Source organism: Perognathus longimembris, chromosome 2 (assembly GCF_023159225.1).
Source record: "Perognathus longimembris pacificus isolate PPM17 chromosome 2, ASM2315922v1, whole genome shotgun sequence".
Taxonomy (NCBI): Eukaryota; Metazoa; Chordata; class Mammalia; order Rodentia; family Heteromyidae; genus Perognathus; species Perognathus longimembris.
Window position 1 is genome coordinate 147,977,925 of NC_063162.1, and position 20,030 is coordinate 147,997,954.

Genomic DNA, 20,030 nt, shown 5'->3' on the forward strand with positions numbered 1-20,030 from the left:
TATAAAAGCAAACCAAATAATGCTGATATTAAAAAACAAAGGAGCTGAGCTCCAGTGGCTCACACAGATAATTGTAGCTACTTAAGAGTCTGAGACCTGAGGATCAAGATTTGAAGCCATCTTGGACAGGAAAGTCCATGACACCCTTATCTCCAGTTAATCACTTGAAAGTCAAAAATAGCACTGTGGCTTAAAGTGGTAGAGCACTTGATCAAGCCTTAGCAAAAACTCAAGAACAGCATCTAGGCTTTTAGTTCAAGTCCCATGATTAACAACAACAGCAACAACAACAACAAAAAAAAAAACAAATAAAAAACAAATAAACTAAGGAAAAACAGAATCTGGATTATATGTCTTTAGATTGCAAATGTAATCACAAGGTAATATATTAATACAGTATTGTAGTAAATGGGCCTGGCATGGTAAATAGCTACTAAGTGTAAGTGTTCTCTGCAAATTGAATACTACAGTGGTATACATTGAAAAAAGATGCATGGAAAATGCACACCTCTTATAAGCAATAATACCTAAAGGGACACCTAAACTGCATAATGGCCAATTCCTTATGACTTGAAAGACCTCTAATATCTCGAAGTCTGTAATGCTCTACTTATAGCCTTTGAGTCCAAAGAAGTCCCTAATCAATAGAGTAATGATATTTTTGATATATTTCTGTACTCAAAATAAGTCTAATTAACTTTTGGTTCTGGCAATCATTGGACTATAATATGTCTATGAAGAATAAACACAATATATTTCTTGCTCTAGGCTGCAGTTTTTTCCACTTGTGATATTAGTGCTGGTTATCTTGAGATTACTAGCACTGTTTATTGACATTATGCCATTGAATGATAACCATGAAGAATAACATTGTAGTAATACTCGATAAAAGATATTTGCTGGAAAAAAATCATTTAAAATATTCTCAGGAAAATTTATCAAATGCCTTTAAAGTGACAAAAATGCAAAGGATGTTCCTGTTTTATAGTTCAAGTTGTAATCTGATTACCAGAATGAATGATTGTGCATGCACTTCGATAACAACATAATGCAATATGCAAAGATTTTTGTAAGCAACACTCTATATGGCTGTATATTTTGACTGAGACAAGATACCTAACTTTGTTTATAGTCATAATTTTTTCTCCTTTATTTTAATACTGTGGGTATTTATATTGATTTCTTTTTTTCTCAAAGATAACCTTTGGAGGCATACCTTTCTCTGGAAAGCCAAGTTCAAGTAGCAGAAAGAATTTCAAAGGCTGCATGGAGAGTATCAACTACAATGGAATCAATATCACTGACCTTGCCAGACGGAAGAAATTAGAGCCATCAAATGTGGTAAGAATTTGAATCTTTGGCCCAATCCTGGTCTATAGAAAAATTCCAACGGAATTTATTTTTATGGGGTATTGAACAAGAATCACCAAATCACCACATTTTTATCCTGTTTGTTCTGGGTTCCAGAATGTAAAACAAATTTTATAGTTAACTGATATTTGTGTAGGTACATGGTATACCTTGAGAATAGATCATTGCTCTGACATGAGACAAAACTGACGTGAGATATGTAGCAGATTTTCCTCAGTTGGCCCATAGAATATTACATCAGCATTCCTGATTCCCTGAATTTAAAAAAGACAATTTTCTGCATATATGTCACCCTGGTAAATCAGCACTATTGTTTTTATCAACTCTCTAATTGCATAGCCTCATATTCCTTATTTATGATTTTATTTAATAATCTAAAGCCTTGTAAATCACATACTTTATGATGTTCACTTTTAAACTTTCAAAGATAAGATTTTCTCAAGTGTGTCGATGAATGCCCTCTTTCAAAAACTTGGATGATATTAAATATTATACAAGTCAATAAAATTTGACTGCCATTCCATTAAAAAAAAAAAAGTCATGCAATGAAAAGCTCACGGTGGTGTTCTTCTGGCTCTTGAATGAGTTGCTTCCACTAGATTTAGAAAGAAGAGCAAAACTCATCAAGTGCATCAACATCGTTCCTATCCACTTAACTGCTGAGGATCAGCCACTGGTGGTTCACTCCTGTCATCCTAGCTACCCAGGTGGCTGAGATTTGAGCATCACAGTGTGAAGCCTGCTAGGTCAGGAAAGTCTGTGAGGCTCTTATCTCCAATTAATTACCAGGAAATGAAAAAAAAAAAAACCAAAACCTGAAGCTGTGCTTTGAATGGTAGAGTGCTAGCATTAATAATAAAGCTCAGGGAGAGCACCCACACCTGAGATCAAGCCCCAGGACCTACACAATTATATATACATGTACACATATATACATATATATGTATGTATATATATATATATATATATAGAAATAAATACTATCGTGAGTGTTGGAGTATTTGTGTTGAGCTTCAAAACAACTCAGATGGCCTTATCTCCCCAAATTTGGGCCTAGGATTAAGAATAACCAAAATATTGTTGGATAAATGGATATGGTTTGAAAAGGAGACAGAGTTCAGATTGGAAATAAGAAACCATAAAAACCAACCATTTAATACAATTTAATGTTCCTTTAATATTTTCCTTCAGAACAATAGGGAATTTACACTAGTCATTAAAACTGAGTGTTGGTGGAAATTTCTCATGACTGCAGTGATGTATAATAATGACTCCATTTATAGACAGTAGATACTGTATTGGATGTGTTACGAATATTTATTGAAATCTAAGAGCAATATAGAAAGAAAATATAAACGTATTGTAGATAAGAAGGCTGACATTTAATTCGGTATAGTAACTCTCCAAAGGTCACTGTGAGCGACAGATGCAGATTGGAGATTCCCAATATAGGACTACCAAAATGGTGGCATTCCTCACAGTGTTATTTCTAAACATCAGTAGTATGTGCTCTCCCCCACACCGCACCATTGGAATTACGATTTGAAGAAAATTTCACCAAGGTTCCCTCTGCTTTGTTGTTGTTTGTTGTTGCTGCTGCTGTAAATTTGAAATTTTTGCTTAAGGTAGAAATAGACAGAACTTACATCATTGGACTATTTTTGTTCCTGCCCAGACTTTATTGTTGGTCCTAAGCTAGATCCAACCGCAGGTCATTGTGTTATTATTATTCTTAATCTTGTTTCTTTATTGTCAAAGTGTGGTACAGAGGAGTTACAGATTCATATGTAAGGCAGTGAGTACATTTCTTGTTCAACTTGTTTTGTATTATAATCCACATTCATTTTTCAAGTCAACTTAACTACAGAGTGTGTTGTGATTATAAATGCTGTCTCAAACTTGAAATCCAAAAGTATAGGTCTCTGTTTATAAAATACGCCTATAAATCTATTCAATTTTCACAAATAATTTCAGAGACAGACATAGAGGGCTAGATTTACGATTACATCCTGATATACATACCTTCTGAAAGTTCTAGGCAGAAGAGAGACAAATAAGACATTTTATAAGCAGCCTTATAAAGGCAAATGTTTATAGAAAAGCAAAGATTGCTTTTGGAGATGTGAGAGGCTGATGCTTCAGTAAGATTCATGGAAGCCGCGATCCATCCTCTCTTGCCACGCCCTCATATCTTCGTGGAGCACCGGGTTGAGTCCGCACCATAACTCAGAAAGAGCTGGTTCATGGGGAGACAGGCACCAGGACACAGGCATACAGTCAGTGACCGTAGCTCAGTTGCTTGGCAATGGCAGTTCTTCTCCCCAGCAAAACAAAGCAATTGCAAAGAATCATCTGCAAGAGTACAGAGCCAGTGGCTGGGAATATGGCCTAGTGGCAAGAGTGCTCGACTCCTATACATGAAGCCCTGGGTTTGATTCCCCAGCACCACATATATAGAAAATAGCCAGAAGTGGCACTGTGGCTCAAGTGGCAGAGTGCTAGCCTTGAGCAAAAAGAAGCCAGGGACAGTGCTCAGGTCCTGAGTCCAAGGCCCAGGACTGGCAAAAAAAAAAAAAGCGTACAGAGCCAATTTAATTTGAATATTAATGCAGAAAGACAACCTGCCTTACACCATGTGCTGACATAAATAGGCAGGATAGGGATACGTATATGCAGCATTGTAGCATATGGAATTATATATATATTTATATATAGTATACACATAATATATACATGTATCCATACATATGTATACACATACATATATTTTAGAGACAGAGAAAGATAATGAAAAAAATATCATCTGATTGTGTTCCTTAAATGATTACAACAGGATAAACTAGTTGAAACAAATGCAGATTTTCAGGTCTTTCTTGAAAAGGTACTTAGGTGTAGAATATATAATTCGGTGTATGTGGATGGCAAATCAATCGGGTTTTTTTTGTACCAAAAGCACAGTTAGGTCCATAGGATCAAATCACAATGCTTATATAAACTCATTTTAAGGAACTGGAATGGAGTTGTGGGTTGGATAACAAAATAATTTGTAGTCATCATCATGGTAGTGATGTCCAACAGTTGATATTATTTCTTTTAGAGTAGGCATGCCAATAAAACCCCATTATTTGCTCTGAAATATCAATCTAATGGCCCACAAGCAAACAACCATGATTCACTCCGAGACCAGCCACCTACTTGGGAGCCTTGGCCTGGGTTAGGGAGAAGGCAGGGAGGGGACTTGTCCATCAGCCTGTGTTCTGGCCCCATCAGTGCTCCTGGCCTCAGAGGCCCAGTGGTCCTCCCTCTCCACCACGGTCAGCCCAGCCTCCCGGTGATGGAGGCTACCTTCCCTCCCCTCCACGGCCGGCTGTGATGGTGTCACACAGGCTCAGTGGATTCACAAGGCCTCCCCTCGCTGCTTTGTCACCTGGTTGCACCCACCGTCTTGCGTGGATGTCACCTCACACCCAGATGTCTCGACTCATGCTTTCCTTTCCTGTTTCTCTTCAGGGAAATTTGAGTTTCTCTTGCGTGGAGCCCGACACGGTCCCCGTGTTCTTTAACGCTACGAGTTACCTGGAGGTTCCCGGGAGGCCCGGCCAGGACCTGCTCTCCGTCAGTTTCCAGTTCCGCACCTGGAACCCCAACGGCCTCCTGCTGTTCAGCCACCTGGCGGATCACCTTGGCCACGTGGAGATCGACCTCGCCGAGAGCAAAGTGGGGGTCCGTGTGAACGTCACGCAGACCCGGACCAGCCAGATCGACATCTCCTCAGGTCAGTGCGTCGCCCTGCCCTGCCCTGCCCCGTGCGCCCCAGAGCTGCGCCTGGGTCTCCAAAGCTCGGCCTGCGCGCCGTTCTGTTCCATGGGTGCTGGTGACTCTGCTTTCACTCGGGTGCCCGAGACCATTGCTTGGTTGGTCTGTGGGCTGATTAAACAAGGGAAATGAAGATTTACTGGAAGGACAAGGTGAGGGCAAGGGGAAAAAAAAAAAGGGACTCAGTGACCAAGAGGAGCTAAAAAAAGGTCTTCTTTGCTGCTTAGCGCTTACTAGAGAAATGGTTGTGCTCTAAGATGAAAACCTGTGTATCCCACCATAACGCCATCTCCTATCTCCACCGTAAGGCCATTCAAACAACGTTTACTATGAGGAAAAAAGTTTAAAGGAATATTCAACTTTTTCAATCAAATCTCCAGAGGAATCCTACCAAAATTTCCAACTGTCAGGAAAAACCTAAGAAGTGCTAACCCAGGGCTTCCGGCTCTCAGGTGGCTTTGTCGCTCAAGGTCACCATTCTACCATTTGACTTACTGTTATGTTTTGGGATTTTTGCTGGCTCAATGGAGACAAGTCTCGTGGATCTTTCTGAGGGGGCTGGCTTTGAATCACGATTCTGAGACCTCAACCGCCCAAGTTAGTGGCAGGTCCCTTGTCACAAGAGCCTTTGCTTTTGAAATGATAAAATCTAAACGTAATGCTTAAAATACATTTAGGACTATTATTATTTAGGACTATTTCCTAACTGATGCTGTGCTTTAAGTTCGTTTTTTTGAAAATTTTATCGTAAAGGTGATGTACAGAGGGGTTAGTTACATTAAGTCAGGTAATGAGTGTATTTCCTTTGGAATAATGCCACCCACTTCCTTGTTCTGTCCCAGTTTTAATAAACAAGTAGGCAAAGGAATCAAATTTGTGACCACTACCAATTCGCCTAAATGATTTGCCTAAACATAATAAAAGCTGACTTTAGAAGATTTGTCAGTGTAGCCAATCTGGGCATATAAGAGAAGAATGATGTGAAATTGACACCTTTCTAAAGTCTTATTTTTAGACAGTTTAATGAAAATAGCTTAATGTGTCTAATATTTGGGTTTTTTTTTCTGTACATGTAGGGAGTAAGGACTCATGAATAAACACTGTTCATGTTTGAATGAAATAGCATACATAGAAACACATTCGTTAAAACTACAACATATGGACAGCCATTTTATTTGCATTTTATCAAATTTGTAAACACATATAATAAGCAACTATGCAGAAAATAACCACCTCATGTCAATTGATTTTACTTGGTTTTAGAATACCTTGGTTACAAAACATTTTGGACATGTAGACAATCTGAAGGAAAAATACCAGCAAAGTAGCACATTGACTGGTTCAACAGGGAGTACATTTGTATGTTGGTCTTGATTTCGGTTCATGCCACCTGTGTTTCAAGATCAAGGTAGCTCAATTGATTCAAAATCTTTTTTTGTGGGGTTGGGGCTGCAAAGGACAGGTAGCACAATGAAAGGAGTGACATGGATCAAGATGCACAGTACTTGTAAATGAATGTGCTGAATGGAAACGCCTTTGCACAGCTAGAAACCTTGCTTGTTCTGTCTTAGACCGTGTTGTTCTTGGGGACTGGCTTAACACTAACCAAAAAATAAGAGAGGATTTACTGTGTGGTCCATGTTTCCTCTATACCCCTTCACACTGAGCTTATTCTTCAATCTTCTCTTCCATCAATGGCTGTGGACTCACTGAAGAACTTCTTTACACTCCAAGGACACTTGAGTTTGCAGAGTCACTGATGTTTCTCTGAAAATATTTTCTAAATTGCAAAATCAATTTAAAAAATATTTCACTAGGGGCTGGGGATATAGCCTAGTGGCAAGAGTGCCTGCCTCGGATACACGAGGCCCTAGGTTCGATTCCCCAGCACCACATATACAGAAAACGGCCAGAAGCGGCGCTGTGGCTCAAGTGGCAGAGTGCTAGCCTTGAGCTGGAAGAAGCCAGGGACAGTGCTCAGGCCCTGAGTCCAAGGCCCAGGACTGGCCAAAAAAAAAAAAAAAAAAAAAAAAAAAATTTCACTATATTTAGCATAGTAGTTACTGATTTACCAATGCATAATTATGTACTACTCTTGGCAATAAGAAATAGAGGGGGAAAATATCAGATGATAAATAGGATCCAAAAGGTGGAAAACTAAAAATGTGGATGCTTTTTATATATCTTTTAGAACCTTGGAGAAGATAGTTGTAGAGCTGATCTTTCCAAATGATTTTCATCCGCACATAGTAAGAAAATAGGTTCTACCCAAGATCAATTGATATGTATATATGATTTATAAATGTGTGTATGTGTATGAGTTATAGATATGATTTATATATATATTTATCCAGGTAAATGATATATATATATATTATATGTATATGTGTGTGAGTGTGTGTGTGTGTATATATATATATATATATATATATATATATATATATATATATATGGGGGGTAATCTGGGGGACTGAACTCAGTGCTTGAGCTTTTTCTACTCAAAATTAACACTGTACCACTTCTGACTTTTTTGGTGGTTAATTGAAGATGAGGCTCACAGACTTTCCTGTTCAGGTTGGCTTTGAATGGCAAATCTCAGATCTCAGACTCCTGAGTGGCTGGGATTGTAGGCATGAGGCTCTGACACCCAGTCACCTGAATACTTTAAATGTGGTATAATACGTTAATAAGCGTGGTATTTTCTCTTCTTTTTATTTACCCATTAAACACATCAATATGTTCCTCCATCATGCTTTCATGCTCATGAAGCACCGACCTACAAATTTAAGTGTTGATATTTTAAAAGTTTTAGTTGACTAGGGTTATTTCATCCATCATTCCTCTTGAAAAACTGAATGTGTCTTTTGAGGATAATTTTTTAATCTCACAATTGCATAAGCATTAACATGTATTACTTTCTTCTGTATTACTGAAAACAAAAGACTGACCTACCATCTGCAATAAAGGTTTCATTGCTAAGTGCTTCAATTTTATGCCACCAAATCTAGACAAATATCTATAATAATATTTATGATGTGCCCATTTTAATAAGGTTCTAAAATGTGATTCTGCATGCATGTAATGGGAAGGAGGTGATTTCCTTTAATGTCTTATCTCACCTATTGGGAAAACAAATCAATTCCCATTGATTTGCCCTTATGCAAACAAAGCCTTTCAGAAAAGTCATTCTGAATATGTCCTCTTCCAGGATCAATGGTGCAGCTAAGCCTGAGTGCTTGGGCCTCCTCGTTTTGTTTATGCCACTCTTAGTTCAGTTTTACGATAATGGCTCAGCATGTAAAACTGCTCCGAAATCTCCACCCGGCAAAGATCATCATTGTTCGTATGTCTGTCTCCAAAGAAAATCTTCTCTGGCTTTCTTTCATTGACTTTGGTTTCTGGTTGTTGTTTTTTGTTTGTTTGTTTGTTTTTGCCAGTCCTGAGCACTGTCCCTGACTTCTTTTTTGCTAAAGGCTAGCACTCAACCACTTGAGCCACAGCGCCACCTCTGGCTTTTTCTATACATGTGGTGCTGAGCAATCAAACCCAGGGCTTCATGTATATGAGATGAACACTTTACCACTAGGCCATATTCCCATCCCCTGACTTTTGTTTCTTAGTGAAATTTCTTTGTGAAGTTTCGCGTTCCACCTGAGTCATGAGGGGTGTGTGTTTTGTGTGTTTTGACGTAACTGGAGTGCACACTGGCAAACACTGACAAGCTCTCAGTCCCCTCTGGGCAGGTGCAGTTTCTTCCAACTGTCTTTTGACAATGCCTTCCCTTCCATTAATTTTATAAACTTTTAAAGAAGGTGGTCAGGTGTAGGCTTATATATTCTAAGTGGTAATCTTACCACTTAGAAGGCTAGGCAGGAGAATCATGATTTTGATGCCAGCGTGAGCTACACAAAGAGCTGAGCACTCATCTCTTTCTGGTTTGAAACCAGCATGGATAGAAAAGTCCATGAGACTCTTATCTCCAATAAACTCCTCAGAAAATTCCAGAAGTGGTGATGTGTCTCAAGTAATATTGCACTAATCTTGAGCAAAAGCATCTCAGGGACAGAGTCCAGGCCCCAAATTCAAGCCCAGGACTGGCAAAAACAAATAAATAAATAAGTAAAAGTAAAAACAAGAAGTATCTAATAGAATAGTATTTCTTTAAATGAACAAATCTATACTAATTTCCAAAGTTTTGATTGAAAAATTTCTCCTTTGTGACAAACCTTTTCCATCATGTAAGAAAGGGAATTTTTTTAATGCTTTAATTGTTTAGTAGGAAATGAATTTCAGCTTTGTGGTTTCAAGATTCCTTCAATAAATTTTCATAATTCAGAAATTAAATAACATGTAACTAGACAGTCCTCCATATATTCCAAGTGATTTATTTTAGAGTTCCTATAGGAAAGCAATTGGAGAATTATTTGTTATGTGTATTTTATCCCTTTGCTCAAGTAAAAGCCATAATTATTAGAAGCCTTGGAAATGGTACTCCCTTTTGGTCCATTAAATTTGAGTTATTTCTTTCCTTGAATATTAAGAAGTACACAGATATTTATCTCAGCATAGATGCAATAGTAAAAATAATTGATAATGGACAGGTGATTTTGAAGAGGTATATCCTTATGTAGATTACTATTATGTCAGTGTTCATCAAATAAAATTTCATACTGTGGAAAATTACTATAGAGTGAATAAAAATGTTCATAAAACTTGTAAGAAGGGGCCCATTCATGGAGGAGCACACCCATAATCTCAGCATTTAGGAGCCAGAGGCAGAATAATGAAGTTCAAGGTCAACCAGGCTAAATAGTAAGACTGAGGTAGGAGAATGTGGACTTAAATTTGTTTTATGAATACATGGTTAGTACAAGGATTAGAATGAAATAAGTGAGGATATTAAAAATGATTACCTATAATTGATATGTTAACAATCCATCTTACTAATGTCTTTCTAGTACCTGGTTTGTTTGTTTTTCACAGTAAACATCATTTTTTTTAAAGATCTCTGTACTATAAAATAATTGACTACTGGGTGCTGGTGGCTCACACTTGTAATCCTAGCTATTCAGAAGATCTGAGATCTGAGGATCACTATTCAAAGCCAGCTCACACAAAGAAATGCAAGAATCTTATTACCAGTTAATCAGTAAAAAGCCAGAAATGGAGGTTTGCTTCAAGTGGTAGATAGCCAGCCTTAAGCCGAAAAGGCCAACCAAGAGCAAGGCGTCCTGAGTTTAAGTGGTGCTGGCACACACAAACCCTCCAACTCCACAAAAAATAAAAAGATAAATGGAGGTGGGTGCTACTGGCTCAGGCCTGTAATTCTATCTACACAGAGGCTGAGATTTGAGGATCACCATTCAAAGCCATCTGGGCAGGAAAAGTCTAGGATACTGTTATCTCCAATAAACTCCTAAAAAAAAAAAAAAAGCCAGAAATGGTGCTGTGGTTCAAATGGTAAATCACTAGTCTTTACCAAAGAGAAGCTCAGAGTCAGAGACAATAATCAAGCCTTGAGTTCAAGCCCTAGGATCTGCTAAAAGGGAGATAGGAGGAATAAAATCACACACACACACACACACACACACACACACACACACACACACACACACACAGGTTTTTTTTCCCTGGATAACTATCAAGGAACAATATATTGCTTTTTCTTGTGTATGTTCAACCAATAGATCAAATCTCACCGTTCCCAAATAATGTACAAAATATATTCCCACACGAAAGTGTTCTGATAGATTTAAAGCCCTCTAATAAGGGCTGGGAATGTGGCTTAGTGGTAGACTGCTTGCCTAGAGACCTCTAAGAAGTTGTACCCCAGCTCAAATGTATCATTCAAAGCTGCTGAAATCAACCCTGCCTCTGGGATCTCAAGGGGACCATAGAAGCCAAGGAAGGAGAGCTGACAGAGAATCACATTCACCACATGAGGAGCCCAGGATGCATCTCCTCAATTACACATATAAACATTGATATTCTTGGATTTATCCATATCACCCTTTGGTGATTTTATTATCCAAATTCATGAGTAGCCTTACCAGGGGAGCCGCATGCTACCCAGTAAAAAGCATTTGAGCGAATGCTATCTTGCCCTTGGGCCCCTTTGCCCAACTGACTTTTTATTGTGTTTGGATTCCCACAGTGGTCGTACCATTTTCTTGCAAGCTGAGTGGGAATCTACTTTTAATTACATTTCTGTGCATGCTGGTGCACTTTTCGCAATAGGTGCATATATTCCAAGATGAAAGAAAATGGGAAGGAAAGCTAGAGAATCATTTTGTCACATTAGAGATTCCCTTATTCTTTAGAAAGCAAAGGGGACATCTTCACTTACAGTCCTGCTCTGGGATCCCATATCATATCTATTGTAGTTTCTATGACATTTCCAGGCTTTAAAAAAATGCCGCCTTTGCCTGTTCCAGGGAAGAGGAGTAAAACATGATCGAGGTCCTCCGTGTGGGGAGGAGGGATGTTTTCTAATCTTTGATGGGTGAAATGGAGGTGGAAATTACTGATGGGGAACAGGCCATGTTTTAAAGTTTCCAATTTATTGTACAAATCACTAATCAGAGAGACAAAATGATTTACAAGTAAGGCATACATAACCCTGGAATTCCAAAGTTTGTATACAGACGTGTACAGCTGGGAATTCCTCCAAAGGGCACAGAAACAAATGAAGCTTTATTGAAAATACTTCCTTTCCACTAAAATATAATGGCAGAAACTCCTTCTAGGACTTAAAACTTCTCAAACGATAGAGGGGAAGTTGGTGAACTTGAGTTTTAAGGATGCATATGGAAATAAGACATTGGTGCCAAGTTTAGATTTTTTTTTTGCAAGTGAGTACCTAATTTTCTTTCAGATATTTAACAGAACATATAACATGTGGGTAGAAAACAATGAGGGCGTATGGATCTTGATAATCAGAAAAAAAAAAAAAAGCAAAGTGTTTCCATTGGAATCCCCAGAGCCTATGTTCCACTCCTCCATTAACCTGCAGGGAGTAATTACCCCAGGGAAATTGGCTTGCCCAGGAAATTCAGACTGTGAGGGATAGTATCTGTGAGCATTGACTCTATTTCGGGGAGTTTTAAACAGTCTGTGAAGAATGCCAGCTGATTGGATTACCTGTTGCTTGGTTGCAATTACATGTGCAATTGAGCTTCTGTGTGTGTGTGTGTGTGTGTGTGTGTGTGTGTGTGTGTGTGTCTCCTATAGGTGATGGTAGAAGTACTTTGAAAACCTTGCAAAGTTATGAGAGAAGAATGATTTATCTTGATTCCAAATATGATGCTGAGTCATGCATAGTTGTGAGGCTCTCATTTTTATAAAAGCATTTGCAAGAAAATCTGAGGAGAGTACTCCATGCTGTTTAGAACTTAGCTACCTGGTGACTAGGATGCAAACTTAATACCACGAAATACATACGTACCGGTCTCTATCTTTCACTGGCACTCGGTTCCATGCGGCTTTTTATTCTGCTACATTTCCTTTGAGAATTTCTTAACCTGAGTGCAGACCCTGCTCTGCTAAGTGAACTTCCGCATTTCTCCTGAGTCTTCTTTTTCCTCTGCACTACCAGTTTCCTTGCAGGCCCCAGGAGCCACTTTTTCAAATTGAAATTCTCCCCAGATGTTTCCTACAGCACTTATTAACGTCTGGGGTTCCTTATGCTTCCTACGAACTCTTTCTGTCTTCCTGTAGAACTTTCAGTCTTTCTCAGGTGTGTTCATAGACTGAGTTGACTATGGTGGGTGGGAGGTCTGTGCAGAATCCGGGACTTGCTGCCCCTGGAAGCATCGAGCTGCTGCTGTCCCCACCTGCACTTGAGAGCACTGCTTACCTCAGACGTCGCTGTGTTCTTCTCCCTCACTCCAGCTCTCTTCCATTTGATTTTAGCCCCTATATCATTGACTTTGCCCCTGTTATGACTGAGTATTGCCTACTTCTTTGGATATGATTTTTCACAATCTTACAAATAGAAATATCTCTTTCAAGCCGTGTGCAGAACCAGGGAAAATCTCTGCCTCACCTATTGCCAAATACCTATCAAAGATTATCTATATCTACATCTCTCTATCTCTCTATCTATATGTGTGTATAAATAGCATATATACAATATATTGTATATACATATATACTGTCTGTGTAATAATGTGTGCAGAATAACCCAAGCTTTTTTATTTGCTTGAGCATGGATAACACTACAGTCATAAAAGATTTTAAATTCTGCATAGTTACAACAACAGGGGTCAAGAAAATGGATCATTAGGAAAAAACTGAACCCCCAGAGCCCAAGCACTGACATCAGCCTTTCACCTCAACCTTTCCGAAGTTCTTCTCTAGCAAGACATTAGGGTCTGTTAAGCCACAGGGCCTGAGGACACAGGGTGATCTCTTTGTACCTTTAATAACAGAAAATGCTCCTCAGTGACTATACTGTGCCAATCATGATCTTGCTTAAGGAAATATAGACTTGTAGGTGAGATATTATTGAGAAACATCTGCTGTAACTCATTGAGATGGGTGTCACAACCCTTTGTAGAATGAACTAAATTCAAAAGCATAAGGAAAATCCGAATCTAGTGCTCCATCTTTGCGTGGCCCATATAATAATTGAACAACTTCTTTGGCAGTTTTTCCGCCAACCAATCATTGTCTTACTTTAAAGATGCATTACAGGCAAAGATAACCTAAACCATATAATAGGTAGAGAAGTGTATCAATCACTGACCTATGTGTTATGATCTAGAGGTGTGAGCGTGGGCTCTGGAACCCATGGGGGCTGGGGGTACTGACTCCCTTCTTCCTCTATTCTGGTCTCTGTGTATAGAAAGATAGCGTGCACCAGTGTGTTAAGTCATGAACATCTCCCCAAAACTATAGAAGAAAGAATAGCATCTTCTGCATCATTGTATTCAATGACCATATGAAGAGAGAGCAGTGAGGAGCTTGTCCATGCCTAAGGGGGGCGGGAGGGCTCTGAGAATCTGCGGCAGGAGTCAGCATTCTTAGCTAGGCTATGATCCTGACTGGAACAGTGTGGTCTTCACTCACCTGAGTTCTGATGATAATCTTGACTGGGATACATTTGAAATACCTGTGAAAGGTAGCGTCGAATGCCAAAGAAGCCTTTAGCCTGATTCATTGGGATTATCATAGTCATCTCTGGTAGGTGGTTTGAATTCAAGGAAAATGTTTTATTTCCTATGATGGAAAGGATAACCTCCGTACCACACAGAGCACATAAAAATAGAAGCCAATCAGACTATTCAGTGGTTCCTCTTCCGCCTCCTCTCTCTCCTTCCCTCTTTTTGCTTTGTGCCATGTATTCCAACAATTGTCCAGTAATTCTCTCACCTGGATAGCATTTCAGCAGATGCCTGGTCATCTTTCAATGTCTAGTTTTCAATCTGATGTCTGTCTTTAAACCCCAGGGGACAAGCTGTAACCTTCAGTACAGAACTTTGTATCCTGAGTAATATTGTTTTCTATTGTTGTTCCATCTTATATTACAAGCTCCTCCACCTCTGTGTCTTACTCATCTGTAGTCTTAAAATGTAGAACACTGGTCAGAAAAGAGACGATCAATACTTTCCTCCTGGCTTTGTCTTGCTGGATTTGTGTGCAGATTATCACAGGATGTCCCTGCTCTTCTTCCTGTGCCTGTTATTCCAAACCAGACTTTCCACTCATCCACACATGACTACGATTCTCTTCGGTAGTGTTCTCATCCAACACTCTTCCATGAGACCTTAAGCGGTGAAGATTGAGTGTCAGTTGCCCCAAAATTCATCCCATGGTAATCACAATTCCTCCTAAAATTTTCCATCATGTTTACTGTTCTCACTTGTTTGATATATTACATTGTCCAGATATTTGACTACTGCACTGGACTCCCCAAACCTTAAAGACGACCCTGCTTTCCTTTTGCCTGTCTGCCCCTGAGTCTACCATGATGTCATACATGTGACATGTTTCCAAATCTTCTCCTATTTTTAATGAGATAATACCAACTTGTTACAAACTCTTAACTTCCTAATTCTGTTGTCTTTATCAATTTGTAAAAAGAAAATTTCTTGTGAAGGAAATGAGCTAGGATCTCGGAGGAAATAATTGCTTAACTGTGGGAGGCTAATGTGTGTGAAATTGATCAGGACCTAAGTTTTTATTTGACTTTTATATTATAAGAAGAGCTTATTTTCTTAAGTATGATATTGAAGCCTGAAGCTGTACTAGGTATGCTTCAGTATGAATAAAATAAAAGCATATATACATTTGCCAACAAATGTGTTCTCAGGAGCATGACATGAAGTAAAACCTTGAAATTAGTCATATTTATATTTGCACACAGAATACAAAGGAGAAATGTGCATGATTAAAATTAATTTAGCTTTATTCTCTTCTGGAGTCTTCCGAAGCATTCAGAATAACAACTCTAGGGAGAAGGAGAAAGGGAATCCAATTTTTTTCCGACTTCTCAGAGAAGTCAGGTTCACACTTGGAGAAAACAGACCATCCATCTGTTGGGAGAACAGTCTAGTTTGCCTGGTCCAGAGAAATGTTATTTCCAGATGATCAAATCATATGTGTCTGACTTCCTTTATTGGGTGACTTCAGGCAATACCATTGCTATTTATGGATGTACACCATAGAATGTCATAGGAAATACTCACCTTCCGCATCCTTCTACTCAGAGCCAGTGCATTTATTCCAGGTTCATGCCAGGAAACAATCCAGCATATCCTCAACACATGCTAACACATTTCAGCTAGAGTAGGAGGAGAAGGGGTTTGCTATCATGTTGGCCCTTATTTTTTTTTATTTATCCTTTAAAAAAAAGAATCTTTAAGTAGTTGAGCAAATGATTTCAATTCCACTTGTCGGTTTAGCAGTGCAACACAACTTGGTCAGCGTCACCCTTTCCCTGTTCTCCTCCATCTATCCCATTCCCACTCATCCCGTGGTTTTCCTACTTCCACTTTCATGTATGAACATTGAATATTATTTCTGCATTTTCTCACCCTTCCTCTCTTCATTCATTTGTCTACCTCCTCTCACCGTTTGCCTTCACTCTCCCAATGCCCTAATTTCCAGTTCCCTATTACTTCATTTTGTTAGATTGTAAGTTATTTGTTCAATGGAGTTACACCCCTGGAATTCTCACCTGTGTATACCAAACTCTAGATAATTCATTGGTGCATATATGCATATGATATTGAATATATTTACATATGTATTTATAAATTAAATATAACTTCCATATGTGAGAGAAAACTTGCATCTTATATGTCTCTGGGCCTGACTTAATTCACTTAAAAGGATTTTTTTCGGGTCTATCCATTTGCCTACAAGTGACAAATGATGTACTGTAGTATTGGTCTCACGGATAGACATATTTGTTTATGTGTATATACGTATTATGATATATTATGTATATATATAATATCATATTTTCTTGATCAGTTCTTCCATGCATGGGCATTTGGGCTGTTTTATAACTTGTCTATGATCACTAGTGCAGCAGTGAATATAGCTATGCAAGGCTTTTTACTGCATCCTGACATATAATCTTTTACATATTCAGCATTATGTGGGGAAATGTGAAATTTGTGTCCTATATGTAGATCCATTGTTAGGTAAGCTTTCAACCTTTCTACATAAGTTTTCTACGGATTCCTTGCATGCAGGATAATTAGTGCCATAGGCAAGAGAGCAAATCATTTGGCTTTAAATTGATTGATAAAGGAAATACATATCTTGGTAGTCTCTATAAGACATATTTCTCTGAGGAAGCTGAAAGAAAAAGAAGGTATTCTGTATCTACTGCCCAGAGCAGTTTTGTAATACATGGTGCAATTTATTATACAGAGCAGCCAATGGCATCACTATTGGAAAAACTGAAGAATATGAGTTCTATTACTGTGAATGGATGCTTTCTCTGCCATGATTTCTGGCTGACAGGTGCTGTGAAAATGTGTGTGTGTGTGTGTGTGTGTGTGTGTGTGTGTGTGTAGGTGTGTGTGTATAATTGAAAAAAAGATAAACCCTTAATCTTTAATGAAGAAAATTCCTTAAAAGTCAATAATTCTATTCTCGTGAACTGCTATCATGTCTTTACTTTGCCACATTTGAATGATTTAGAATAGAGAAGATTGAGTCAGTAAGACAATATGACATTAAACAAGTCAGAATTACAGCTCATCCGGAACTCCCAGAAAGCATTTGCTTTTGCTCATTCCCTTTTCGGCAGATATTTAAGCATTCGCTATCAAGCAAAAAAGTATGATCATTTGTATTCTTCTCATTTCCTTCTTTTCTCTTCATTAAATGGTGACAAGTGATACAAGTGTGAGGAGCAGAAGAATGTGCAAGGGACAAATGTGCTAGGTCGCAGTGATTGTGAGCCTCATGGTATATTTGACAGCATGCGTTCGCTTGTCACCTGTCTGGAGGCCAGAGCAAGAGACGACCATGGCACATTGTGGACAAGGACCAAATGGATGCTACAGAGCTGCCGTGGCATAAAGTGGACCGATCCCTCTCACCTCTTTGCCAAGGGAGGGTTCTTTTGCTCCCAAGGTTTACAGAGGTTGTACTTGGCTTTGATTGTGACTCAAAAGCTGAAAAACACACAAGGAGAAGACCATGATTTCTCCATGTATTTTTTCTATAATTCTCCCACAGCGAACAGCAAAGTAACAAGCTTGGTATTTATGGGGACTTCCGGGAAGATGGCGGAGGAGCAGCAGAGCCCTAGCTGAGCTCCCTCCGACATCGCAGTTTTCTCACCCCATAGAAACTTTTACTCCTAGAAAGACAGCCAGAGTAAGTTCTAACAGTACAGGGATTCTGGCCAGGAAGGAAAAATCGACTTTGCTCCTCTGAAAACACAGATTTGAGCTCCTGGTGGCGTCCTGCCACTTCGCCAGTGCAGGCGCCGGCACAGTGCCCAGCACAGCAACCCGCACTCCGAGCAGCTAAAGCACACAGCGTAGACCAGGGAGAAATCCTCCAGACAGCGGCTGAGCACGGACGACCTGAAATCGCAGAGAAAGTGTGAGTACCCCACGAAAGATATTCTCACTCACGCCCACAGAGCAGCTTCTGGAAGGTAGCCCTTCCCCCACCGCCACAGCAAAGCACTATCTTTGCCACTGGCATAGGGTCAGACCAGATTGGAACTAAAGCGGGCCTGGTGAAAGCAAGGACAAAGGAGCCATCTTTGAAAAGGGCAAGAGGGACCGACCAGTGAGAGCCAGCTCCGCCCAGGAGAACGCCTCCTGTCCAGGCGAGAGGCGTATCCTGGGCCTCGGCTTAGGCAGAGGTGCCCGGCCCTGCCCGCCGGAATTTCTAAATTTAAAGCGAAAGCGGCAAGCAGCTACCAGCGGCACGGAAACACCAGATAGGGGAACAAACAGTTCCGGAGACAGTTAAATGGTCCCGTCACAGAGGAAGCCCAATTCCCAGCCCAAAACGGAGCTGCATTCTATAGCCACCTCTGCCAAGGAGGAAACCCCGCCCAGGAGGGAGGAACCTCCCCCAGGCAAGCAACTCTCAGCTGGGTAAACCAGGCCAGAGGTGCCCCGTCCTGCTAAGTCAACAGCATATTCAAAGCCTGGTGTTAAAGGCAGCGGCCCCACAGCAGATAGAGGAGCCACGGTTCCCGAGACTGCTCACATCCCCATCTACAGAGGATGCCCAAGGCCTACCTGCAAGCTGTACGAACCACAGAGACCCAGGATTGCACCAACAGGGGAGAAGGGTCAGAAGAGATCCACCCCCTGCAAACTGAAAGCAAGTCAAACCAGCCAATCAGGAAAATAGATTGCAGACCACTGCAAGGAAACCAGAGACTGGGGAAAGACCACCCAAACAAGGAGGACTCCATTTTTTTTTCTTTTCAAACATTTTTAAAACTTTTTTTTTTAATTTTTTCACTTCTGAAACGTCGTTGGTTTTTTTGTTTTCCATTTTTACCTGTTTGTTTTATCAAGTTTTGTTTTTTTTTTTTTGGTTGTTCGTTTTTCTGGGTTTTTTCCGTTTTATTGTTTTCTTTTTAAAATAAATTTTCTCTGTTTTGTGCATCTGTCTTCCAGTATTTTTTCTTTATTTCTCTCTTTGCATTCTCTTTCTTTAAAAATTACTTTCCTATGAATAGCACCTCCAATCTTTTCTGCTAACTCTCCATTGTCTATCATTTTAACCTTGTTCTTTCTGCTGATTCTGCTCTTCTCCACATTTACATGTCACTGAAAGTAAACCAAAATCATCACCTTCCCCCAATACATTTTGCTCTATTCTCTTTACTACCTCTAACTTACCCTCCTGACTTATGGCCAGGACCTCCAGGTTCTATTGACTCCTGGTTATTGGATAGAGGGTATCCCTGCTTAATCTGAGTGAATCAAAGGGGTTCATAAAGAAAGCCAGTCCTAAAAGAACTTAATATAAGAACAAGAATTGCTCATAGGGTTGTAACAGTAAATAAGTAACTACTGAATACAGGGCCCAGGATTGGTTGTTATATTGAAATAGTATTCTTTAGGAACACCAAATCTAATTTTATAGACAGGTATACAAGGTATCTGTATATAATTGTGAACTTATAAGATTTACACAACAATGATTGGTACGAGTTGTTTTGTGTCTTAAACGGTGCTCACAGCTGCTTGTAGATTGGCATTCCCAATTCAAATGGTCAGAAGAAACACAAGAAAGATGGCAAACAATGGAGTCTTTTCTCCCACTAAAAACAACAGAAAACATATCAGTCAATCAAAGGCACAGAAGAGAACCCTCAAAATGCTCTACAAAGTCTACTGATAAAC

General features: G+C 39.5%; 1 protein-coding gene across 1 annotated transcript in view; it reads left to right on the forward strand.

Annotated features, from left to right (window-relative positions):
* Cntnap2 (contactin associated protein 2) overlaps positions 1-20,030 on the forward strand; it is a 1,597,185-nt gene that overhangs the window by 681,372 nt on the left and 895,783 nt on the right. The window contains exons 7-8 of the mRNA XM_048340407.1: positions 1,198-1,341; positions 4,882-5,146. Of these exons, the coding sequence (XP_048196364.1) occupies positions 1,198-1,341; positions 4,882-5,146 (409 nt within the window). The remainder of the gene's footprint in view (positions 1-1,197; positions 1,342-4,881; positions 5,147-20,030) is intronic.